This window comes from Bombina bombina, chromosome 4 (assembly GCF_027579735.1).
Source record: "Bombina bombina isolate aBomBom1 chromosome 4, aBomBom1.pri, whole genome shotgun sequence".
Taxonomy (NCBI): Eukaryota; Metazoa; Chordata; class Amphibia; order Anura; family Bombinatoridae; genus Bombina; species Bombina bombina.
In genome coordinates, this window is record NC_069502.1 from 993,664,776 (window position 1) to 993,691,903 (window position 27,128).

Below are 27,128 nucleotides of genomic sequence, written 5' to 3' on the forward strand. Positions count from 1 at the left end.
TATTTGCATCCGTAAAATCGGACAGTTTGGCGTTATGATGGAAACTAAGTGTAAACAACAATATATTATGTCATTAAGGAAATATTTACATTACATTATATAGCTTATATATGCAACCTAATGGTAGTTTTATATTATTTTTTAATACCTTTGTATACATAGACCTCCATAAAGATAGTACACTACTGTAATCAGAAAGGTAATATTTGCTGTTTTAAATAAATAGAGTTATTTCCCAAAAACAAAAACCAAGCCAAAGGAAATAGGAAGAGAAGATTGTGACTTATAGGCAGAAAATATGTTTGCTAAAAAAAAATTTTTTTTATATACACACACACATATATATATATATATATATATATATATATATATATATATATATATATATATATATATATATATATATATATATATATATATATATATATATATATATATAAACATAAACAACAGTAAAAATAAATTAGAAGATCTGAAATTCCATTTAATCAAATTCAACTTGCAAGAAAATAATTAGCACACGTTTTGTTAAAGTCATTGTAAATCCTAGAGTTTGTGAAACGTTAGGATTTACAATTGGAACAAATAAAGGGGACTTTCATTCATGAAGTATAAAATATTTCATGCTGAAAGCTCCTTTATTTGTTGGAAGCGTTCGCCGCACTCAGCTGCTCAGGCAGCCCACGGCAGAAGGCTATTTTCTGTGAGGTGACGTTTCCACCTCTTAGCAAATAGCCGTGCGTTTCAACTGGCGCCTAGCTAGATAGACTGCAAGGCTATTGGCTAAGAGGTGTAAATGTCACCTTACAGCAAAATAGCGTTTAGCCAAACGCTTCCAACAAATAAAGGAGCTTTCAGAATGAAGTATTTTATACTTCATGAATGAAAGTCTCCTTTATTTGTTCCACTAGTAAATCCTAGCGGTTCACAAACGCTAGGATTTACAATCACTTTAAAGAAAGACCTAATCACTGAGGAAAAAAAAAAAATCAGTCCTTCTCTGCTCAATGATAGGAAGTACTGGGATATATGTTTTAGGTATATTATAACTGTCACGGATACCAGACAGCTAAGGCTACCCCCAGCCCCCTACTACATGGCTCACTCCCTGTTACATTAGATTAGGGCATTTCATGGCTTATGGGATCTCCCAGATGCGTGCTATGAGTGACGCCGCCCCCCCGGGAACACCCCAAAACCGTCAAACCTTGGTCCTGGGATTCTGTGGGACTATGGCTGCTATGGAGGCGCCGGTCTGTCTGGAGGGGCGGGAAATGGTGGGATTGTCCAGTGTCTTATCAAGATGAACTTTGTGTATAAAAGGAGTGTATGTTTTACAATAAAATCAGTTTCTGTTTCACCTGAATGCTAGTATGTCTAGTTATTTGGGTGGGCTCCAGCTAAAATCCCTTTCCTGGGCTACATAGCAGCCTGTTCCAGGCAGAGGACGGACCCTCTGGCAGAGCTACCTAGTCTGGGTATCCGGAGTCTGCCACAGGGTGGGACCCTAAATACTGGTGCTGACGGGCCTCAGGGGTGGCTACATGCTGTGGTCACTTGCCAGCTACATAGCTGCATTCGGCAGGAAGGAAGCAGGACCCGTTTGGCGGAGCTACCCAGTCGGGGTAGCCGGGGTATCTATCACAATAACTATGTAATTATTTGTAATAGAATATATTTAATACAGCTAGAGAGGCCAAGATCAGCGCTAAAAACTTCTGGACGCTGCTTAAGACATGAAATGTTGGCCCAGTATAGATTAAGAGTGTATTTATTTTTCAACAAGTTTAAGAACCCTCAAATGCATTTCATTTTACAAAGCAGTGTTATATAGCAGCTAGAAACTAAGGTTAGGGGCAAAATCTAAGGGAGCTTTGAAAGGCTTATCTTTTAGCTAACAACTCAAACAAAATACTCCAATGTTTTAGCATTGATTGAGCTGCATCTCTTAGTAAGTACCAGCTAGATTGTTTTGCACTGTATGTTGAGGCTAGATTGAAAGAGGTACAGTGACTAGAGTGAAACAAATTACATGCTCTAACAAATTACAGAATATTATTTTTGCACTACAGACTCATTTGAAAACTCTTTAGTTTTCTACACAAGTTTGCTTAGTGCAAACAGAACCTGCACAGATTTGTTATAGAGTTACCTTGCATGGAGAAGAAGGGGGAAAGATTTAAAAGCAAAATTAACAGCAATCTGAAAAGACTATGCAGTAAAATTAAGCCATTTATGTTAAAGAATGAATAAGACAAAAAAAAAAATGGACAAACTACAGTATAGCATGGACTACAGTAAGTAAGAATGGTGCTGAATTACCATGCAAGCAAATACTAATGCAGAATGTACCAAGTAACCAAAATGGTAAACTAATCCATTTACCTCTGGGTCCAGGAATTAATGTAGGCAAATATCTTGAGTGCATTTTCTTTTCTGAGCTGCAATCCATCACTGCCTTCGGTGTCTGCTACTACAAAACAAAATGCATAAAACATTCAGCAAATGACAGGCAAAATCTAGAAAAAGGACATTATTTCTTGAAAGTTTTAAACACTGATGTAGGTAAAAAAAAAAAATTAAAAAAAAAATTTATGCTTACCTGATAAATGTATTTCTTTTTTTGACACGATGAGTCCACGGATCATCTTAATTTCTAATGGGATATTCACCTCCTGGTCAGAAGGAGGCGGCAAAGAGCACCACAGCAAATCTGGTAAATAGCTCCTCCCTTCCCTCCCACTCCAGTCATTCGACCGAAGTTAAAGGGACAGTCAACACCAGAATTTTTGTTGTTTTAAAAGATAGATAATCCCTTTATTACCTATTCCCCAGTTTTGCATAACCAACACAGTTATAATAATATACTTTTTACCTCTGTGATTAACTTGTATCTAAGCATCTTTTGACAGACCCCTGATCACATGACATTTTATTTATTATCTATTGACTTTCATTTTAGCCAATTAGTGCAGTGTCTGCCACAATCCACGGGCGTGCTCACAATGTTATCTATAGGGTTTACCTGAACTAGCTCTCCCCTGCTGTGAAAAGCAAATACAAAAGCATGTGATTAGAGGCGGCCTTCAAGGGCTTAGAAATTATCATATGAGCCTTCCTAGGTCTAGCGTTCAACTAAAAATACCAAAAGAACAAAGCAAAATTGGTGATAAAAGTAAATTGGAAAGTTGTTTAAAATTACATGCCCTATTTGAAACATTAAAGTTTTTTTTGGACTTAACTGTCCCTTTAAGGATAGAAAGGAAAAACCAAGGTGCAGAGGTGTCTGAAGTTTATAATAACCAACAACCTGTCTTACAAGAACAGGACGGGCCGTGGACTCATCGTGTCAAAAAAGAAATACAGTACATTTATCAGGTAAGCATAAATTTTCTTTTCTTTTTTATGACACAAGTCCACGGATCATCTTAATTACTAATGGGATTCAATACCCAAGCTAGAGTACACAGATGATATGTGAGGGACAAGACAGGGAACCTAAACGGAAGGCACCACTGCTTGAAGAACCTCTCTCACAAAAGCGGCCTCAGCCGAGGCAAAAGTGTCAAATTTATAGAACTTTGAAAAAGTGTGAAGAGAGGACCAAGTTGCAGCCTTGCAAATCTGTTTCACAGAAGCTTCATTTTTGAATGCCCATGAGGAAGCAACAGCCCTCGTGGAATGAGCTGTAACACTCTCAGGAGGCTGCTGTCCAGCAGTCTCATATGCAAAAACGTATGATACTCTTCAGCCAAGAAGAAAGAAGTAGCCGTAGCTTTCTGTCCCTTACGTTTTCCTGAGAAAAGTACAAACAAAGAAGAAGACTGACAAAAGTCCTTAGTCGCCTGCAGGTAAAACTTTAAAGCAGGGACCACGTCCAAATTGTGCAGAAGACATTCTTTCTGAGAAGGATTAGGACACAAAAGGAGGAACAACAATCTGATTAATGTTCCGATCAGAAACAACCTTAGGAAGAAATCCTAATTTAGTACGAAAAACTACCTTATCTGAATGGAAAATAAGGTAAGGAGACTCATACTGCAATGCCGAGAGCTCCGACACTCTAAGAGCAGAAGAAATAGCAACAAGAAATAAAACTTTCCAAGATAACGTAATATCTAAGGAATGCATAGGCTTAAGCAGAGTCCCTTGAAGAACTATGAGAACTAAATTCAGACTCCATGGAGGAGTAACTGGTTTGAACACAGGCCTGGTCCTGACAAAATGATTGTACATCTGGGACATCTGCCAGACGTTTGTGTAACCAAATAGATAAGGCAGAGATTTGACCCTTTAGGGAACTTGTCGATAAACCCTTTCTCCAAACCCTCTTGGAGAAAGGACAAAATTCTAGGAATCCTAACTCTACTCCATGAGTAGCCCATGGATTCGCACCAATAGAGATATTTACGCCAAATCTTATGGTAAAGTCTTCTAGTTGCAAGCTTAAGAGCCTGAATCATGGTCTCTATGACCAAATCAGAAAACCCCCGCTTGAATAAAATTAAGTATTCAATCTCCAAGCAGTCAGCTTCAGAGAAACTAAATTTGGGTGAAGAAAGGGCCCCTGAATCAGGTCCTTCCTCAATGGAAGACTCAAAGGGGGCAGAGATGCCATCTCCACCAGATTTGCATACCAAATCCTGCGAGGCCAGGCCGGTGCTATGAGGGTCACCGAAGCCCTCTCCTGTTTGATTTGAACAATAACCCGAGGAAGAATAGCAAACTGAGGAAATAGGTATGCTAGACTAAAGGTCCAAGGGACCGCCAGAGCATCTATCAGTTCCGCCTGGGGGTCCCTGGACCTCAACCCGTATCTCGGGAGCTTGGCATTCTATCGGGATGCCATGAAATCCAATTATGGCTGACCCCACTTGAGAATCAGGTTGGAGAACACTTCCGGATGGAGTTCCCACTGCCCCGGATGAAGGGTCTGCCTGCTCAAGAAATTCACCTCCAATTGTCCACCCCTGAGATGAGGATTGCCGACAGACAGCAAGAGTGAGCTTCCGCCCACTGGATTATTTTGGTTACGTCGGTCATCACTAAGGAACTCCTCGTTTCTCCCTGATGATTGATGTAAGCCACAGAAGTTATGTTGTCTGACTGGAACCAGATAAACCGGACTGTGGCTAACTGAGGGCCAGGTCAGAAGAGCATTGAGATCGCTCTCAGCTCCAGAATGTTTATAGGAAGAACAGACTCTGGCTGAGTCCCAACCCCCTGAGCCCTTAAGGAGCCCCAGACTGCTCCCCACACTAGAAGGCTGGCGTCTGTTGTCACAATCACCCAAGATGGTCTGCGAAAGCAGGTTCCCTGGGAGAGATGATCCAGAGACAACCACCATTGAAGATAATCCCTTGTTGTCTCATGCTCCAGTAGTATTCGAGGAGACAAATCCATATAATCTCCGTTCCATTGCCTGAGCATGCTTAACTGCAGAGGTCTGAGGTGGAACCGAGCAAACTGGATGATGTCCATTGCCGTCACAATCAGCCCGATTACCTTCATGCACTGAGCCACTGATGGCCGAGGAGTGGACTGAAGGACTAGACAAGTATTGATAATCTTTCCACCCGTGAAATCACAGGAAGGATAACACCATGTCCGTGTGAAATCTTGCTTGCTGTAAGGATGGTCTAGGATGTCATCCAGCTAGGGCGCCACTGCAATGCCCCGTAATCGAAGCACCGCCAAAAGCGATCCCAGAACCTTTGCAAAAACTCTGGGAGCTGTGGCAAGACCAAAAGGAAGAGCCACGAACTGGAAGTGTTAGTCTGATTCCTGGCACCCTGACAGCTGGACAGAGACGAGAAGTGCAAAAATAATCACACCTTTATTAATAGCAAAAAATAATAAAAAGTCCACAAGTCAAATAAAAAGCCAGGAGTCAAAACTAGAGCTGGTAGTCAGACAAGCCAAGTCAGGAGCCAAAGCGAGTAGTCAGATGAGCCGGAATCAGGAACAAGGAGAACAGCAGAGTCAGGAACAAGCCAGGGATCAGGAACCAGGAGGGACGTCAGACAGCCAGGTAATACACAGGCGCTCTCACAAACAGGTCTGAGACAACGCAAGGGCAAAGCATACTGAACAAAGGCCCTTTAAATAATAAGTGATGACATCACAATTCTGAGACTGCATCCTGTCTCACATGGATGATGTAAACCAGTCTGGCCATAAAAAGAAGTACAGGAAGTGAGCAGCATCTCCCAGAATGCACCAAAGTCAGCAAGAGAGGTGAGTAAAATGGCTGCCAGCAGCACATGGCAAACAAGTCAGGAAAAAACCCTGACACCAGCAAGGCAAACCTTAGAAACTTGAGATGAATCTTGTGAATGGGCACATGAAAGTATGCGTCCTTTAAATCTGTTGTCATAAATTAACCCTCTTGGATCAAGGGAAGAATGGAACGAAAAGTTTCCATCTTGAAGGCCGGTACACTAAGAAATTTGTTTAGACTCTTGAGATCTAAAACTGGTCTGAAGGTTCCCTCTTTTTTGGGAACCACAAACAGATTGGGATAAAAAAAATCCAGACCCTGTTCCTGAATTGGAAAAAACACTCCCAGGTCTGAGAGGTCTCCTATGCAGTGTAAGAACGCCTCTCTTTTTGTAGATAATATTGAAAGCAGAAACCTGCCTCTGGGAGGAAAACTTTTGAACTCTAATTTGTATCCCTGGGACACTTTTTTTAAAATTTTTGAAGTTTCAAAAGAGATTATTTCCATCAAGCCAGGTCCCAACAAGGTCTTCCCCTTGTAAGGAATTGCTAAAAGCTTAGAATTAAAGGATACATCCGTAGAAAAAGGCTCTAACCATAATGCTCTGTGAGCTGGAACAGAGAAACCTGAAATCTATGCTCCCAGTTTGATAACTTGAAGGGAAGAATTCAAAATAAAGGAATTAGCCAATTTGAAAGCTTTTATCCTATCCTGGATTTCATCTAGGATAACGCATCAAACCAATATGCCGTTGCACTAGTGACGGTAGCAAAGTACACAGCTGGTTGTCATTGTAAGCCCTGGTGTACATCCCTTTTCTCATTTTTGTCCATAGGACCTTTGAAAACACAACTATCCTCTAAGGGTATAGTAGGTCTCTTAGCTAAGCTGGAAACTACTCCTTCCACCCTAGGAAATGTTTGCCCAGCCTCCTTAGCTGAGTCGGCTATGGAAACATCTTTTTTAACTATAGAGGATGAGGTCTCCCCCATTCCTTATAACTTACTGGACGCACTAGGATAGACTACGCTGGTAGTGACGGAGTCGTCCAGCCTAGCTAAAACGGAGGTGTTCAAGCTAAAAAAAAAAAAATGAAAGAAAACCTCAGGATCAGATAAAGATATTACTCCATCTGAGAATTCTCTCTCAGATACTCCCAAAGTATCTTCCTCTTTCAGGTAAAAGGGAAGAAACATTTGGAATAGCAACTACTGAATCAATCACCCTAAATGATTGAAAATAATTCCTCTAGTATTGTTTTCTACCAAATGGGAAAAACAGATAATGCATGAAATGCACAGTAACTCCAGGTGGAGTGTGAAAGGAAGCACAGGGCACTGCATGTGGGCCATAAATTTTGTGGGACACTATAGGAGAAACTTGTGGCATAGTTTGACCATTGTCAACAGACTCCTAGACAGCAAACACCTTATAAGGAGTAGGTTCAGAAAAGAGTGAAATTTTGAAATAAAATTTAACACATAAAAAACATTACTGTCTTTAAATTTTAAAAAGTAACTTATTTTTGTGTGCAAAAATAAACTAAGATAGTACACAATTAATGCAGAACCTATCTACACCTCAGCTAGACCTTGCTGAGGTGCCCATCTGCCCTTCTAATACCCAAAACTTTATTTCATCCTTGTTTTAAAGTGCAAAACGATAATTTAACATAAAAAACAGAACTGCAGTAATGCACTAGATTTATTGCCCTCTTTTAGCTTGTGCAGGCTCATAGAAAACGTTACTGTCTCTTTTCATCCAGTCGCTGCAAAGGAGAGGCTGATGATGTTAAACAACCAAATTACAACTAGTTTCTCCCTTACTTAAACTCCGGTCCCACTTATATGGAACATAAAGAATTGAGTTCAGCAGGGACTCTTTCAAATGCTCTCATAACTGAGTGCAATATGATCTGGAACGTAGCTGTATCGCTGTCTCTGCAAACACTATTTACTGTGCTAAGTAGTCCTTCCGTTTCCAAAAACGGAGTTAGAGAGTAGAGTGCGCAGCCCAAATTGGCGCCACCCGGAGCTCCGCCCATCGTGGTCGTTACAACATCAAGCTCCCGGTCGCCATTATCCTTGTTTCAACAATTACGCCACCGGGAGCTAACTGAAACATAAACATATCTGGGGGCAAATTTGGCTACCACATTGTATATTGCAGCTTAGCCAAAATATATGTGACCAAAGAGTCTCCTTTACCCTCAGCCCAATAAAAGGCCCCAGAAATAAGCCACCGAACTCCTCAGCCCCAGTGCCTGCTAATAACATGCTGTCACTTTGAATTCACCCCTTCTCTGTATAGGAGTTATATCCCAATTAAATAAAGTGCTTCACTTCATCTGAGATTCCTTCAGACCCAGTATAAAAAGTCAGCACTTCCCTTTAAAATCTGCCCGACAGCAGGGCAGCTCAGCAGGATTGAGAGGTCCTCTCCCTCACATAGTCATGTGGAAAAGAATAAAGCCTGGGTCATCTTACTTAGGCAATTAAGATAAGGGCAGCATCAATGTATGGGAGGCACAGTGAGCATTATGTCCCACAAGTTACCATTGCTCTAAAGCCACCACTGCTCTACTGAAGAGACTGATATGGACTACGGCTACACCCTAGAACAAAGCAGCACAATCTTGTACTACTTTAAAAATAATAAACTCTTGACTGAAGAATTTATACTAACACCTCACTTTACCACTTCCTATCACGAACGTAGAATGGGTGGGAGGGAAGGGAGGAGCTATTTAACAGCTTTGCTGTGGTGCTCTTTGCCGCCTCCTGCTGACCAGGAGGTGAATATCCCATTAGTAATTAAGATGATCTGTGGACTCATCGTGTCATAAAAAAGAAAACACGTTTAATTTGGGAATAATGTTCTTAAAGTCATATGAATCCCCAAAAAATTTTAGACTTCTATTATCAAATTTGCTTCGTTTTCATGATATTCTTTGTTGAAGAGATACCTAGGTAGGCATCTGGAGCACTACATGGCAGGAAATAGTGCTGCCTTCCACTGCTCTTGCAAATGGGTCAGCTCCTAAGCATACATCCCTGCTTTTCAACAAAAGATACCAAGAGTACAAAGAAAAATTGATAATAAAAGTAAATTAGAAAGTTGTTTATCACATGCTCTATCTAATGAAAGAAAAAAAACGTAAGGGTTCATATTTGTTTAAAGTGATGGTAAACTTTACAGGTTTTAAAATCTAGTCCAGAATCTAAGCGATATTTTACAGGGCTGTGCCATTTTAAAACCCAAGCACAATTGTTTTTTTTTTGTAGCTGATGGAGGACAGTTCAACTATTAGCTCGAACAAAAAAAAAAAAAATTTTGAAGTGGGAAGCCGGAGCACGGGATATTAGAATGGCAAGGTTAGATTAATAAAATGTAAGTTACAGCGCATATTCATTAGACGTGATCAATTAAAATCTCTGTAAAATATAACTTAGATGATTCAGATAGAGCATGCAATTTTAAGCAACTTTCTAATTTACTCTTATTTTCAATTTTTTTTTGTTCTCTTGCTATTTTTATTTGAATAGCAGGAATGTAACGCTTAGAAGCAGGTCCATTTTTGGTTCAGCACACTGGATAGCGCTTGCTTATTGGTGGCTACATTTATCCACCAATCAGCAAGCACTGCACCAAAAATGGGTCGGCTTCTACAGTTTCCGGTTTCCATTCCTGCTTTTCGTAAAAAGATAGAAAGAGAACGAAGAAATGTGATTGCCTAAAATTGCATGCTCTATCTAAATCATGAAAGAAAAAATGTGGGTTTAGTATCCCTTTAATATAAGCTGAAAGGCTCCAGGAATGTAGTATGAATGCTCAAGTACTCAAATATTTCTGGATTCAGCAAAGTAATGATACCAGATGGGTCATATAATAAAAAAATTAGTATATGTTTCTACCAAAATAGACCCGCTCCTCCTCCTCCCCCCACCTAACTTAAAAGTGGCTATGGTCCACTGATTTTTCCCTTAAAATACTTAAACCACACCATTACCCATTGAAACATATAGGTGCACGCTTTATAAACCTAAGCCGTTGACTACTCTTGAACTTTGAGATGCCTATATTTCGTAAACCTCAATAATTAGTTTTCCATACCCATACTGTACTATGACCCGCCATACCATGTGGTGACTGGTTTAAAGAAAATTAGGTTTCTACTATCTCTACACAGGTTATTTGTTTGTTTCCTAATTGTTTTTCCCCTAGTGGGTAACTTTGTATATTGAATAGGACAATCTACATTCACTGTTATAAACTCCTATTGTATCATTTTATATTGTATGTAACCTGCGTGGATTCACATTCACATGTTATTTTTCCTTTTAACCTCAATAAAAAATGTTTTTTCAAAAAAAAAAATAATAATAAAACCAGGGATGTAAATGTTGTCCCAAACAACTGAAAATCCCCAAATAAAAAGTCAAATTTCCAAACACCTGAAAACATTAGGTTAACAAATAAAGATATTCTTCAGCCTCAGAGGTACGTGTCACATAAACAATAAGGGAAGAACTTAACGCCTTAGTCTCCACACATAAAATAAGTGTCTGCATACTGGTCTATAATAAATCCTACATAAAAGATTAATTATGTTCCGAGAAAATTATTGCAGAAATAATCTTTCCAAGTGCAAGTCTCCAAGACCTAGAAGACAAGACAAAAGCACTTTTCTGCAAATCCAGCTGTCGGGCAGAAAGACAGCTCACAAGGTGTGAAAGGACACATACTCCTATCAGAGACCTGTAGAAAAAGAGAGAACAGAGTAGCCAACTCTGGTTTTCTATAGAAGGATTAGCAGTTCCTGCTGCTAAGCCCAAGTAGGCTACCTCTTATCTCAGTGCATTGTATTAGCTTTTCACAGCAAGTTAATGCTAGTTCATGAGTGCTATATAGATAACATTACGCTCACTCCTGTGGAGTTTTGCACGAACCAGCACTAATTCACTAAAATGCAAGTCTGTAAAAGTCTGTAAAGACTACTGAGATAAGGGTGCAGTCTGCAGAGGCTTTGATAAAAAGTAGAGGTGAAAACTATATTAATATAAGTGTCGTTTATACAAAACTGGGGAATGAGTAATAAAGGGATTATCTATCTTTTTAAACAATAAAAAAAACATTTCAAGTAGACTGTCCCTTTAATTTTTGATGGGTCAATTACTTCCTGTAACAGCCCCACCAGGGGGTTATTGTCTTTACAGCAGGGCTTGACAAACCCAGGGAACCACTGGCTCCTAACTTTTTGGGTTATTCTCCATAGATTTATATACAAACACCACTGTCTCTCTGCTAAGTTTATCTGGCTCCTAAATATTCTTAGATTTGTAGTCCCCTGCTCCACAGGAAGGCATATCTAGCTTGATGTCATAAATCTAAGAGTAACTTGAATAGAAAATGTGTCCTGGCACCAAGAGAATGTTCTGCAGTGTGCTTTAGCTGAAGAGAAGGATGGCACTGATGGCAACAATGACACAGCCACATCAATTCAGCTGTGCGTGCAGGTGCAAAAAAACTCCCCAACCTAAAATGCTAGAAATAAGCACCAAGGCTTGGGTTTGCACTTCAAATAAATTTAGCTTTAGGATATTGAATGCCTTTACCCAATTGGCTTTAACAGTCAAGAGCTGCAGAAAATGCACTAATATTACTAGCTGCAGACTCAAACTCAGATTGGCTCCTCTAAATTAGGATACGTGGGTAGCGTTTGGTACTGAAAAACAATTGCAAATATGTTAATTTGTTTTAAAGGGACAGTAAAGTCAAAATTGAACTTTCTTGATTAAGACAGTGCATGCAATTTTAAACAGCTAGCAGCTGATTAGTCTCTGCACATATATACCTCGTTATTGGCTCCCTCAATGTGTCCAACTAATTAACTAATTCCCTGTAATACTTTGCACTGCTTCTTCAACAAATGATACAAAGAGAATGAAGTAATTTGATCATATAAGTCAATAGGAAAGTTGTTTAAAACTGCATGCTCTATATGAAACATGAACAATTGTGTGTTTCATATTCCTTTAAAAATAGTTAGGCTTGGCTGATCTGTTATTTTATAGCAAGAGAACATAAAAGTCTCTTGTAATTACAAGGTGCTTACTTTCTCTTTAAGTTTTAAATATTTCTCCATTTCCTGCAATTTCATCTTTAATTTCTGTACATTTCCAAGCCCTCTATGAGACTCATCCTACATGTCCAATAGTGGAGAGCTATCTAGGTATGATCTCTGAACATGTATGGGTCCCCATACATGCACACTACTTCAATAACAATGTCACAGGTTCCCGCTCATGCTCAAACACTATAGACCAGTTGTCGCCAACCAGTGGTCCACGAGAAGATGTTGGTGGTCCTTGACACCATCAAGCAGGAATTAATCTCCTCTGTCACCCCTGCCAGTGTCACCCCTTTCGCGCCCCAACTCCCTACAGTGCCTGGCTGGACATCAGTGAAAACCAATGGAGGAGGAGTTAAATTACAATCTCCCTATGCACGTTGCGTACTACTGCGCAACTTGCGTAGCTAGATTGTATTTTTAACTCCTCCTGCCCGGTGCGCTGCTCAGAGGAAGATGCTTCCATTCTAAAGCTAGCAGAGGTTGGTTTAGTCTTGGCTTGAAATAGTAGAATTAAAGTATATAAAAAAATAATATTTTACATATTTCATTTATTTTCTTCCCTTTACCTGTCTCTTTGTAGTAGTTTTTCTAATTACTTCAGATTGACTTACATCAATGTTTGTCTTCCTCCCCTCCATTTTCTTTTTTTTTTTTTATTAAATATTAATTATTTTTCATTCTAATAATTTTTCTGTGCACAAAGCCATTCCACATGAATTCCAGTAATTGCCATCCAGCAGATCAGCCATATCCCACCAGTATTATAGTAATTGACAGTAATATCAGTCGGGGTTAGCTCACATCCATATTGAGAGCTTTCTAATATAAACTTAATTTATGACTCCAATGTCTGTCCATGATCATAAGTAGTTTTGAATAACTCCTAACTGGGAGGTAACTTGGTAGTCTTGTGGTCCTTTTAAACATAATTCTTTTTTTCCCACTTTCTGACTCTGTTTCCAGCTCAAAAGTTGGCACTCAGCCATCATCTGTCATTTGGAAGTATTCTCTCAGTTCGGTCATTCAGTTAATTCCAAAAAATAATTCTTAAAAATGTGTAAATATATAATGTAAACTTAGCTAAGTTATGTAGTGTGTGTGTGTGTGTGTGTGTGTGTATGTATACACACACACACTCTGGGGACAGCACAGCTTAATGTGAGTGCCCGTGAGCACCCAGGGCTGAGCATGTTACAGGGTCATGGGATGTGTACCCGGTCCGGTATGAGGTGCAGTCCTCTTTCGTGTTTTGTATATGTCTAGGGTGATTACATAAGCCTGTGCACCCTTCCCTTGTTCCCAGTTTGTTTGGATTTGAGAGCTTGCATTGTGTGGCTGTTTTAGGATCCCAGGTATTGGAAAGGACCTTGAAGTGGTACCTGGGCTTGTCCCATTTGGCCAAATGCGGTAACTAACCTTTCCATTTTTGCTTTTAAATCTTAGCTGAGAACTTGTAAGTGAGTGCTGGACTTCCTCTGTGTGTTGTATTAATTTGTTTTGTAATTTCCCTATGGTTCTCGCACCCACACCTGTCTGGGGTTAACTGCCTGTGACTCTGGGAACAGCACAGCTTCCTGTGAGCACCCAGGGCTGAGCATGTTACAGGGTCATGGGATTTGTACCCGGTCCGGTATGTGAGTGCAGTCCTCTTCCGTGTTTTTTTATATTTAGCTATAGTTAGCTATGTATATGAAGGGCACTCGCAGGACTTGTAGAATAGGTAAAAGTATTTAATCTTTATTTTCCAAAAATAGTTGTACATCAAGCAATGTCGACGTTTCGGCCCATTCAAAGGCCTTCTTCAAGACAAATTTTTATCATCGTAAGTGCACGTAGCACATTGAAATTCCAACGGCTCCCAGTGCCTAGAAACGGGGATATAGATATAGATAGATATAGATATAGATATATATAGATATATATATATAGAGAGAGAGAGAGAGATATAGATATATATATATATATATATATATATATATATATATAGATATATATATATATATATATATATATATATATATATATATATATAGAGAGAGAGAGAGAGAGAGAGAGATATATATATATATATATATATATATATATATATATATATATAGAGAGAGAGAGAGAGAGATATATATATATATAGAGAGAGAGAGAGAGAGATATATATATATAGAGAGAGAGAGAGAGAGATATATAGAGAGAGATAGAGATATATAGAGAGAGATAGAGATAGATAGAGAGAGATAGAGATAGATAGAGATAGATAGAGATAGATAGAGATAGATAGAGATAGATAGAGATAGATAGAGATAGATAGAGATATATAGAGAGAGATAGAGAGAGATATATATATATAGAGAGAGAGAGAGAGAGATATATAGAGAGAGATAGAGATATATAGAGAGAGATAGAGATAGATAGAGAGAGATAGAGATAGATAGAGATAGATAGAGATAGATAGAGATAGATAGAGATAGATAGAGATATATAGAGAGAGATAGAGAGAGATAGAGAGAGATAGAGAGAGATAGAGAGAGATAGAGAGAGATAGAGAGAGATAGAGAGAGATAGAGAGAGATAGAGATATATAGAGAGAGATAGAGATATATAGAGATATATAGAGATATATAGAGATATATAGAGATATATAGAGATATATAGAGATATATAGAGATATATAGAGAGAGATAGAGAGAGATAGAGAGAGATAGAGAGATAGAGAGAGATAGAGATAGATAGAGATATATAGAGAGAGATAGAGATATATAGAGAGAGATAGAGATATATAGAGAGAGATAGAGATATATAGAGAGATATAGAGATATATAGAGATATATAGAGATATATAGAGATATATAGAGATATATAGAGATATATAGAGAGAGATAGAGAGAGATAGAGAGAGATAGAGAGAGATAGAGAGAGATAGAGATATATAGAGATATATAGAGATATATAGAGATATATAGAGATATATAGAGATATATAGAGAGAGATAGAGAGAGATAGAGAGAGATAGAGAGAGATAGAGAGAGATAGAGAGAGATAGAGAGAGATAGAGAGAGATAGAGAGAGATAGAGAGAGATAGAGAGAGATAGAGAGAGATAGAGAGAGATAGAGAGAGATAGAGAGAGATAGAGAGAGATAGAGATATATATAGATATAGATATATATATAGATAGATATAGATAGATATAGATAGATATAGATAGATATAGATAGATATAGATAGATATAGATAGATAGATATAGATAGATATATATACTGCTCAAAAAAATAAAGGGAACACTAAAATAACACATCCTAGATCTGAATGAATAAAATATTCTAATTAAATACTTTGTTCTTTACATAGTTGAATGTGCTGACAACAAAATCACACAAAAATTAAAAAATGGAAATCAAAATTTTCAACCCATGGAGGTCTGGATTTGGAGTCACACTCAAAATTAAAGTGGAAAAACACACTACAGGCAGATCCAACTTTAATGTAATGTCCTTAAAACAAGTCAAAATGAGGCTCAGTAGTGTGTGTGGCCTCCACGTGCCTGTATGACCTCCCTACAACGCCTGTGCATGCTCCTGATGAGGTGGCGGATGGTCTCCTGAGGGATCTCCTCCCAGACCTGGACTAAAGCATCCACCAACTCCTGGACAGTCTGTGGTGCAAAGTGAAGTTGGTGGATGGAGCGAGACATGATGTCCCAGATGTGCTCAATTGGATTCAGGTCTGGGGAACGGGAGGGCCAGTCCATAGCATCAATGCCTTCATCTTGCAGGAACTGCTGACACACTCCAGCCACATGAGGTCTAGCATTGTCTTGCATTAGGAGGAACCCAGGGCCAACCGCACCAGCATATGGTCTCACAAGGGGTCTGAGGATCTCATCTTGATACCTAATGGCAGTCAGGCTACCTCTGGCAAGCACATGGAGGGCTGTTCGGCCCCTCAAAGAAATGCCACCCCACACCATTACTGACCCACTGCCAAACTGGCCATGCTGGAGGATGTTGCAGGCAGCAGAACGTTCTCCACGGCGTCTCCAGACTGTCACGTCTGTCAAATGTGCTCAGTGTGCCCCTGCTTTCATCTGTGAAGAGCACAGGGCGCCAGTGGCGAATTTGCCAATCTTGGTGTTCTCTGGCAAATGTCAAACGTCCTGCACGGTGTTGGACTGTAAGCACAACCCCCACGTGTTGACGTTGGGTCCTCATACCACCCTCATGGAGTCTGTTTCTGACCGTTTGAGCAGACACATGCACATTTGTGGCCTGCTGGAGGTCATTTTGCAGGGCTCTGGCAGTGCTCCTCCTGTTCCTCCTTGCACAAAGGCGGAGGTAGCGGTCCTGCTGCTGGGTTGTTGCCCTCCTACGGCGGCCTCCACGTCTCCTGATGTACTGGCCTGTCTCCTGGTAGCGCCTCCATGCTCTGGACACTACGCTGACAGACACAGCAATCCTTCTTGCCACAGCTCGCACTGATGTGCCATCCTGGATGAGCTGCACTACCTGAGCCACTTGTGTGGGTTGTAGACTCAGTCTCATGCTACCACTAGAGTGCAAGCACCACCAGCATTCAAAAGTGACCATAACATCAGCCAGAAAGCATAGGAACTGAGAAGTGGTCTGTGGTCACCACCTGCAGAACCACTCCTTTATTGGGGGTGTCTTGCTAATTGCCTATAATTTCCACCTGTTGTCTATCCCATTTGCACAACAGCATGTGAAATTGATTGTCACTCAGTGTTGCTTCCTAAGTGGACAGTTTGATTTCACAGAAGTGTGATTGACTTGGAGATACATTGTGTTGTTTAAGTGTTCCCTTTATTTTTTTGAGCAGTGTATATACATACATACACATACACACACACATTATGGAGGTTTGCACCTTTTAAAAAAATAAAAAATGTTAGTGGTCCACGGGATTCAAAATTGTGAGTTTAGTGGTCCCTGAGGTCCGAAAAGGTTGGCAACTCCTGCTATAGACATCCATGGTGATGTCAGCAGCTCTGGCCAAGAGCTTCTGCCCTGTCACACTGCTGAAGCACAGGCAGCATAGTTTACAGTGCCCACATAATATCTGTAAAAATGCGGGCAGCAGAGGCTAAGGGCTAAACATTTAGCAGAGGCTAAAGGCTAAACATTTATGTAGTGCATGCTTAGATCTTGGGGGGGTCTTCCATTTGCACGTAAATATTAGAAACCGTTACAAGGATTCTACTTGCAACCAATATATACGCTGCACATGGATATATTTAACAGACGTGCATTCGGAGGATTTGGATACCTCAAAATGCGGAAGAAGTAGGCCGCTCACAATATTCAGCTCTTTTTTGGAGCTGGATTTATTTGTATTAGAAATTCATAAGAACCTTGCTATTCAAATGCACATGTCTAATATTTAATATTCATTCAACTTATTATTTTCACAAATCTCATTGGTATTATTTATTATAAGGGAGCACCCACACCTGAAATTTAGCTTCATGCAGCTGGATGCTTTCTAGGCCTTGTAACTGTAAAATACAAATACAACTTATCCCATGAGGGATTAAAAAGGGATACTAAACCCAATATTTTTCTTTCATGATTGAGATAGGGCAGGCAATTTTAAGCAACTTTCTAATTTACTCTTATTATCAATTTGTATTCATTCTCTTAATATCTTTATTTGAAAAGCAAGAATGGAAACTTAGGAGCCCGCCCAGTTTTGGTTCAGAACCTGGGTTGCACTTGCTGATTGGTGGCTAAATGTACCCACCAATCAGCAAGCTCTACCCAGATGCTGAACTAAAAATGGGCTGGCTCCTTAGCTTAGATTCCTGCTTTTTCAGATTAAGATATCAAGAGAAAAATTGATAATAGTCAATTAGAAAGTTGCTTAAAATTCCATGCTCTGAATTGTGAAATAAATAATTTGGGTTTAGTATTCCTTTAAAGTCCAGTCTAATAGGAGGACACAAAACACCCAATATAACAGCTTTTAATCCCTTCTACTTTCGAATGATTCCTCAGTAAATTTTTTGCCTCCAGCATGGAGTGATGGTGAAACATCAAGAGCTGATCTTCACATTGTTTGACAGGGGTTCTCTGATTTGAGACTCATTTCCTCCTCAGAAACCTACAAACAGGGCAGAGGGGTAGACAACTACACACGCATAATGATCTCTGCAACAACTGAGTTTGATTGAATATGTATTGCTTAAAGGAACATTAATCCTTTCTTTTTCACAATTCAGATAGAGAATACAAGTTTAAACAACTTTCCAATTGACCTCCATTAAAGTGCTTGTCAATCCTAGCGTTTGTGAAATGATAGGATTGACCATTATAACAAATAAAGGGGACTTTCAGTCATGAAATATAAAATACTTCACGCTGAAAGTTCCTTTATTTGTTTCAAGCGTTCGCCGCACTGAGCTGCTCAAGCAGCCCACAGCAGTACATTATTTTGCTAAGAGGTGACGTTTCCACCTCTCTTAGCAAATAGCCGCGCTATTGGTTCCTTTACCTCCAAATAGTCTCCGCCCTTAGAAAATTTCAAAAAAGGTATACAACCCAGAACTCATTTGTAAAGCCCCACATAGAACGAAACAAACTATCTTGAGGCTGTACTCCGCCATACAATCATCACAGACACTAGTAAAATCTCAGTTGATCTTAAACTGGGAAAGAGACTTGGAGATGGAGCTGGACATACAGGAATGGGTCGACATCTTTAGAGAGATAGACAAAGGACTAATAAATGCAGACCTCAGGGAAAATACACTTAAGACCGCATATAGATGGTACCTAACCCCATTGCAGACAGCACATATGTCTCCTATGGGGAACAGATTCTGTTATAGAGGATGTGGCTCTCTAGGAACATACTTACACTTATGGTGGGAATGCGACAGATATGGGACAATCTCTCTCTCTTGATAAGTAATATTCTTGATGTACATATTCGTCTCACACAGGCACAGGCCCTACTGCATGTCCGAATTCCTAATTTTAACAAACCAATTAACACATTCATCAAGATCTTGTGCACGATTACAAGATCATGTATAGCTAGATACTGGAAAACTGGATCCTTGGCCTGGCAGGAAGTTTTAAATAAAATCAAAGCCACACATACTATGTATGAATCTGCAGCTTGGATTCTAGATAATAAAGAAGCAGTTGACAAAATATGGTTTTATTGGGTATTAAAGGGGGGGACTATCGCCACACATAATCCCACATAAACGTATAACTTTTTGATTGGTACCAACGCTATTTACCCTCAACATCCACGAAACCAAAATACACACTCCCACCTGAATTATTAGAAATATATGAATATCTATGAACTCGAACATCCTGCATTTATTTTGTATTATTTTTATTGTTATTTTTTTTTTATTATGTCTTTATCTTCTTTGAATGAGTATTATTTCATTGTACAAATAATAATGTATGATAAAAACATTTCAACATAAAAGGAATACAAAACCCAGATTTTTTTCTTTCATGATTCAGATACAGTGATCAATTTAAATAACTTCCAATTTACTTCTATTATAAAATGTTCTTCATTCTCTTGATATCCTTTGTTGAAAGACCAACAATGCACTACTGGGAGATAGCTGAACAAATCAGGTATGTTTTTTCAACAAAGGATACTAAAGGAACAAAGAAAATTTAACTAGAAGTAAATTCTAAAGTTGTTTTAAACTGCGTGTTATGAATCATAAAAGACAAATTTGGGGGGTTTATGTCACTTTAAATGGAACTGGTTTATAATATGGATCGCCAATAGATTCTGCAGTGCTATAAACATAGGCATGAGATGCATGGTAACATTTATAGGGATCAAATGGGTAGAGGGCCCTGCCGAGAGTTGCACTGTTGTAGACAGCTCTTATAAAGTAGATTTGCAAACAGTTGGGATTATAGGCTTGCATGCTAAGGGGGTTCAAGGGTGATAACAAAGGGTTAGGAAAGATAAGTGTAGGTTGTATGCATTACTTAAACACGTGGAACACACTATGTAAGCAATTTACTCATGAGACTAACTTAGCAACTGCTGTAAAAAGTTAACAGAAACAGTATATTTTACTTAAAGGGACAGTCAAGTCCAGAATTTGTATTCTTTAAAAAGTTAGATAATCCCTTTATTACCCATTCCCCAGTTTCACACAGCCAACATGGTTATATTTGGTTACTTTTAAACCCTATAATTTCCTTGTATCTAAGCCTTTTGACAACCCCCTGATTACATGGCTATTTATTTATCGACTTATATTTTAGCCAATTAGTGCAATGTTATCCACAACCCACGGAAGAGAGCACAATGTTATCTATATTGCCCACATGAACTAGCAGTCTCTTGTTGTGTGAAAAGCTAATACAAAGCATGTGATAAGAGGCTGTCTTTAGTGGCTTAGAAACAGGCAGCAATTTAGAGGTTTAAAGGTTATAAAGTATATTAATATAACAATGTTGGTTGTGCAAAGCTGGGGAATGGGTAGTAACGGCATTATCTATCTTTTTATATACAAAAACAATTTTGGTGTTGACTGTCCCTTTAACATTTAAACTGTTTTAAATTGAAAAATGGATGAACATATATAGTTTGCATAGCTAAATATTTAATTTCAAAATATAAAGTATACTGAAAACATTTAATGGAAAAAACACTTGAGGAATTTTATAGAAAACTGCATATTGGTGAGTTGCATGTTTGTTTGCAGCTCACATTAAATAACATTAAATATATATAAAAACGAAGAAGAAAGTACAGTACTGCTATCCACAATAACAGTGCTGGTAATCAGGTCGGGTTTTTTCGTCCTCAGAGGGACATGGCAGACATAGAAACACCTGACACGTTTGAGTTTAATAATTTTTGAACAACAAGAGAGCAGAGTTTGGGAAAGTGTTTCAAGAGATCTTAAAATCACATAAGATAATGTTTCAATTAGATCTGCCAGGTTTGTCTCTCTTACACGTCACTCTTCTTCTGCTGAACCTCTATGCCAATCCCTTCACTGGCTTCAATTTGCCACCAGAATTAAACACAAAATTCTGACTGATCTACAAGGCCCTCACAACTGCACTGCTCCCCCCTATATCTTAGACCTTGTCTCCAGATAATCTCCCTCCCGTCTCCTTCGCTCTGCTCATGACCTCCTCCTCTCTTTACCTTCTCACATTCCCATCTACAAGACTTCTCCAGACTGGCCCCTATCTTGTGGAACTCTCTGCCTCGCTCCACAAGACTCTCCCCTAGTTTTGAAAGTTTCAAACACTCCCTAAAGACTCTACTGTTCGTGGATGCATACAACCTACACTTATCTTTCCTAACCCTTTGTTATCACCCTTGAACCCCCTTAGCATGCAAGCCTATAATCCCAACTGTTTGCAAATCTACTTTATAAGAGCTGTCTACAACAGTGCAACTCTCGGCAGGGCCCTCTACCCATTTGATCCCTATAAATGTTACCATGCATCTCATGCCTATGTTTATAGCACTGCAGAATCTATTGGCGATCTACAAATAACTAATAGGTTTTTTTCCCTTTCATTTTTTCTCCTCTGTCAGTTCAGCCAATTACATGTCTACTGAGCACACAGTTAAGTAAAATGCAGCTAGCACATGCACACATTCCCCCAGTCATTGGCACAAAGCTACTAAGACGTAAATTGCAATGCTTTACACACAGAGCAACCCCACTAATTTTTATTAGAAAAGAGTAAAAAGGGTGGGCACTTGCTTCAAAACTGGATGTGGTGATGACCAAATAAGGATTCAATGAGGCTTATAATAAAAGTAAAATTACTTTAAAATGTTTAATCTATTTCCCAATATAATAAAAGGGATATGAAACCCAAAATGTTCTTTTGTGATATAGACAGCTCAGCATACAGTTTTAAAAATGTTTCCAATTTAAAATGATCAAATTTGCCTCATTCCCATGGTTTTGTTGAAGAGATGCCTAGGTAAGTGTCCGGAGCACTACATGGCAGGAAATAGTGCTGCTATCTAATGCTCTTGCAAATGGATAAGATTCTTGCAAAACTGTTGCAATATAGTGCTTCATAAATGGGCCAGCTTCTAGCTTACATCCCTGCTTTCAACAGATGATACCAAGAAAATGAAGAGAAATTGATAATAGAAGTAAATTAGAAAGTTGTTTAAAAAATGCATGCTCTGTCACTTGCATAAACTAATATAATCCTTGTACACTAACAATGTACTCCTCTTCATTGATTTGCTTGTGTCATGTGCCATGTGCATTCATTGCTATTATTGTTGTGGCAATTAATTAGAACACTTGTTTATTAAAAAATAAAACACAATTGCAATGCATATATTGCATAAAATGGAAACAGGTCTCCGATTACATAACACATCTATAAGTACTGAAAAAACTCCTCAGAGTGACATAAAACCTATTTGTTTTTCCCTTTCATGAGTCAGACAGTACATACAATTTCTAAAATGTCTACAATTGACTTCTATTTTCAAATTTGCTTAAATGGACATTCCAGTCAAAATATAAATGTGCAGATTTATTGCATTTTTTAATAGAAACATTTTCAATATACATGTACTGTATTGGCAAAAATGCTTCTATTAAGAGTTATCACTGTTTCAGCGTTAACATTTTTCTCTGCTTGTGCATGTGAAGTATAGCTAGATATTTTCAATGCACCCACCTTTTAAATAATGCAGCTGCTCCGATTATCAGTGGGGCCTGTATCATGCCAGCAATTAACAAATTGAGTCATTAACAGATGGTACAAGCCTTGGGCCCTCCAAACAAGTGTTGTGTTTAAAATGCTGGTGCACGGTGGGACAGTTAACCATAGAATTGTTATTGTTTTAAAAAGATAGATAATCCCTTTATTACTCATTCCCCAGTTTTGCATAACCAACACAGTTATATTAATGTACTTTTTACCTTTGTGATTACCTTGTATCTAGGAACCTTCTTCCAGCCCCTGATCACATGACTGTGACTGTTTATTATCTATTGTCTTAAATTTAGCATTGTATTGTGCTAGATCTTAAATAACTTTCTGTGCCTGAACACAGTTATCTATATAGCCCACGTGTACTTTCTGTCTCTTTGTGTTGAAAAGAGATTTACAAAGAATGTGATAACAGGCAGCCCTCAAAGGCTTAGAAATTAGCATATGAGCCTACCTATGTTTAGTTTAAACTAAGAATACCAAGAGAAAAAAGCAAATTTGATAATAAAAGTAAATTGAAAAGTCGATTAAAATTAAAAGTCCTATTTGAATAATGAAAGTTTAATTTATACTTGACTGTCCCTTTAAATACACTTTTGAAAAAGCTATAGCTTTTATTAGAAGCCTTTTTGCTAATGCATGTATATTACAAAATTGCTTCTGTTCAATACCGAAATGCGCCCATGCGGTTTCCAATTTTGGCTGGAATATCCCTTAAATTCTCATAGTATTTATTTGTTGAGGGGAATACCTAGGTAGGTAGCATGCACACCTGAATCCCTACATGGAAGCAAACACTTCTACCACCTCGACAAATGTATAACGTTGTCAAAAGCAAAACCGCTGCCATATATTGCTCCACAGATGTGCATGTTCCTGAGCAACCATATCTGCTTTTCAACAAAGGACACAAAATAAGCAAAAGTGATAATAGAGTATAATTTAATAAAAAGTTTTCAATTTACTTCTATCTGAATCATGAAAGAAGAAAAAAATGGCTTTATGTCAGTCTAAGTGGAAAATATTAAAAATATGGTCTATAAAAATATACAAACCAAAGTAAGATTTTCTGTTCAATGCAATATAAATTGGAAAAATTATTTCAGGTAAGGTGAATACAAAAGTAAACACAGCTTTTCGTTAGTAAATTAGAAAGTCAAATTCATTAGAGTGTGCAATTCTGTATTATTGAAAAGGGACATGAAACCCAAAAACAGTCTGTCATTATTCAGATAGAGCACACACTTTTAAACAGCTTTCCAATTTACTTCTATTAATTGGATACTTGTATAGCGCACAACCTAGAACTTAATCGACTCGCGGCACTGATAACAGGTATTATTATTATCCAACTTAATGGTACTTATTTTACCGACCTCGGAAGGATGAAAGGCTGAGTGGACCTTGCCAGGAACAAACCTGCAACCCTTGGGTTGCCACAGATCTCTGTAATAGTGCATTAGCACAATGAGCTATCTGTCCGGCATAATTTAATTATGTATTATTATATTCGCTTCCTTCTCTTGTTATCCTTTGCTGAAAGGTTTATCTAGGTAAGCTCATGAGCAGCAAAAAAAAACTAGGTTCTAGCTGCTGATTTGTGGCTGCATATATTTACAGATTGTCATTGGCTCACCCATGTGCTTAGTTCGAAACCAGTAACTGCTCCTTCAACAAATGATACCAAGAGAATGAAGCAAATATGATAATAGAATTAAACTGGAAAGTTGTTTAAAATTGTATGTTCTACCTAAATCATGAAAGAGAAATGTTGGGGTTTCATGTCCCTTTACGCCTAAATATCACCCCCACCCCAAAGGGTTTAAACCCACATGTAAATTTGTTTTAATAAAAACCAGAATGGGTGTGCCTGTTTTTTTTTTTCTTTGAAATTGTACAAGTGCGTTTTTTTGTTTTTGTTTTAATAAACCCACATGTAAAGTCTTACTCAGGTGTCCAGTTTGCGCACCTAGCTCTTCTGAGTGGCTCACTTGCCATATCCTGCTCAGGAGGTGCACTGCTTGTGGCTCATGGGTGGGACTTTACCTATGAATATAACCCTGTGTACGGAGTATAGTTATCTTTGATCCCAGTAATGCAAAAGTGGCATTGTCTAATTTAAAGGGACACTGTACCCAAAAAAAATCTTTCTTGACTAAGATTGAGCATGAAATTTTAAGCAACTTTCTAATTTACTCCTATTATCAAATTTTCTTCATTCTCTTGTTATCTTTATTTGAAATGCAAGAATGTAAGTTTAGATGCCGGCCCATTTTTGGTGAACAACCTGGGTTGTCCTTGCTGATTGGTGGATAAATTCATCCACCAATAAAAAAGTGCTGTCCAGAGTACTGAAACCAAAAAAAGCTTAGATGCCTTCTTTTTCACATAATGATAGCAAAAGAATGAAGAAAAATTGATAATAGGAGTAAATTAGAAAGTTGCTTAAAATTGCATGCTCTTTCTGAATTACAAAAGAAAAAAATTGGGTACAGTGTCCCTTTAATAAAACATGTTATTGTTGCAAGAATGTCCCTTAAGAAGTTATCTATGTCAAAACAAATTTTAAAAAAATATAAGACAAAAACAACCCACATCAAATAAAATAGGCTTTGGTGCCATGCAATTAATGAATCGTTACACTAAAAAAATATTTAAATCATGTGTATGAAAGAGCAGCAGATGCATGTGTTAAAAAAATAATGAGCATTCAAAAAGATTAGGTAAAAGCTGTTTAAACTACCATGAAGTGAAATGAATACCTAGGTATAATTGCTCACTGGTTGTCAGTGAAAGCTTACAAAGAAAAAGTTGGTTTAGTCAGTAATCAGAAGGCAACTTTACTACTAAAACATCTTAAAGGAACTGCTAAACTCAGATTTTACAGAAGTCTTAAACACTAGATACATTTAACAGGAATTCATAAGGTTAATACAAAATGGATGAATAGGGGGGTGTTTCTAGCCAGCAACAGATCATTGTAAATTACCCAATGAAGGCATAATGACAAAGCAAATATGAACTAAATTGCATGATTTCAGTTATACAAAGGTAAAATGAAAACTCAAAAATATGTATAACAATTCATTTTAAAACAATAAAAAGTGGTGAGATAAAAACTATATACAGGGACTGTAACCTCGTTGACATATCAGAACACTAGGGGAGTGGTCTAGCAATTACAGGTGCTGCAGACCCCCTGTCACAAAGTAACCTAAGGGACATGAACACGCATTGGGGGTTTATCTCTACCATGTAGGGAAACTAAATTCATCAAAATAAGTTGTCATGAGTGCAGCAGCTGCACATTGCTATGCGTGTTCCCGTGACAGCCCTAATAACACAGCTGCTCAGGCCTCGGGCCACTTAAAACCCGATGACGGTTTCCTTTTATTACGAATGTGTTTAGGGAAGAGGCAGCCTCAGTCAGCCCCCAGTCTTGCACCCATATTCTACCCAGTCTCTCGCCCCTGACACTTACTCTCGTTTAAAACCTCGACCAAGTCTGCACAGATTTCACACATCGTTCAGGAAGGGGCCGCGTCCTGAGCATGGATGGTGCTAATCGCGGCCCCGCCAGCCGGTGTCTTAGCGGTGCTGCTGGCTGCAAGGCCCGTGGACGACTTAGGAGGGAAGAAGCGCGGAAGGTGCTTCGTGTGAATGTGTAGAAAAAGGAGCAGGTCTATTAAAAATAGTGAAAACAATTAGTGTCCTTTTGTGACTGTGCGGGCGACAAGCAGAGTCACTCACTATATCCGCCGACCCATCACCACAGCTGTCGCCATTTTGGTTGTGGATATTCGGCTTCACTCGATAGTTTCCGGAAGCAGCTCGGGCTTTCGTCTCACTAACACTGACCCTGTCATCAGGTTTGCGACGTCACTACAATAGATGGAAGGAGACTTTCGGCTTCCCTCGGCAATTCCCGGAAACCGCTCGGTACTTTGGCTCTCAGGTCCAACCCCCTAATACAAAATACATTTGAAGATGTTCGGCTTCTTTCGACAATTTTCGTAGGATAGGCTATCAGGCTCCACCTCCACGCATCGGGTCAACGACG

At 38.7% G+C, this 27,128-nt stretch overlaps 1 protein-coding gene across 3 annotated transcripts in view; it reads right to left on the reverse strand.

Annotated features, from left to right (window-relative positions):
• USP34 (ubiquitin specific peptidase 34) overlaps positions 1–26,893 on the reverse strand; it is a 1,226,195-nt gene extending 1,199,302 nt beyond the window's left edge. For all 3 annotated transcript variants that reach the window (XM_053712051.1, XM_053712050.1, XM_053712048.1), the window contains exons 1-2: positions 26,550–26,893; positions 2,386–2,473 (exon numbers count right to left, since the gene is read on the reverse strand). In XM_053712051.1, coding sequence (XP_053568026.1) covers positions 2,386–2,473; positions 26,550–26,592 — 131 coding nt within the window. In that variant the 5' untranslated portion in view covers positions 26,593–26,893. The remainder of the gene's footprint in view (positions 1–2,385; positions 2,474–26,549) is intronic.
• Between the last annotated feature and the right edge of the window lie 235 nt (positions 26,894–27,128).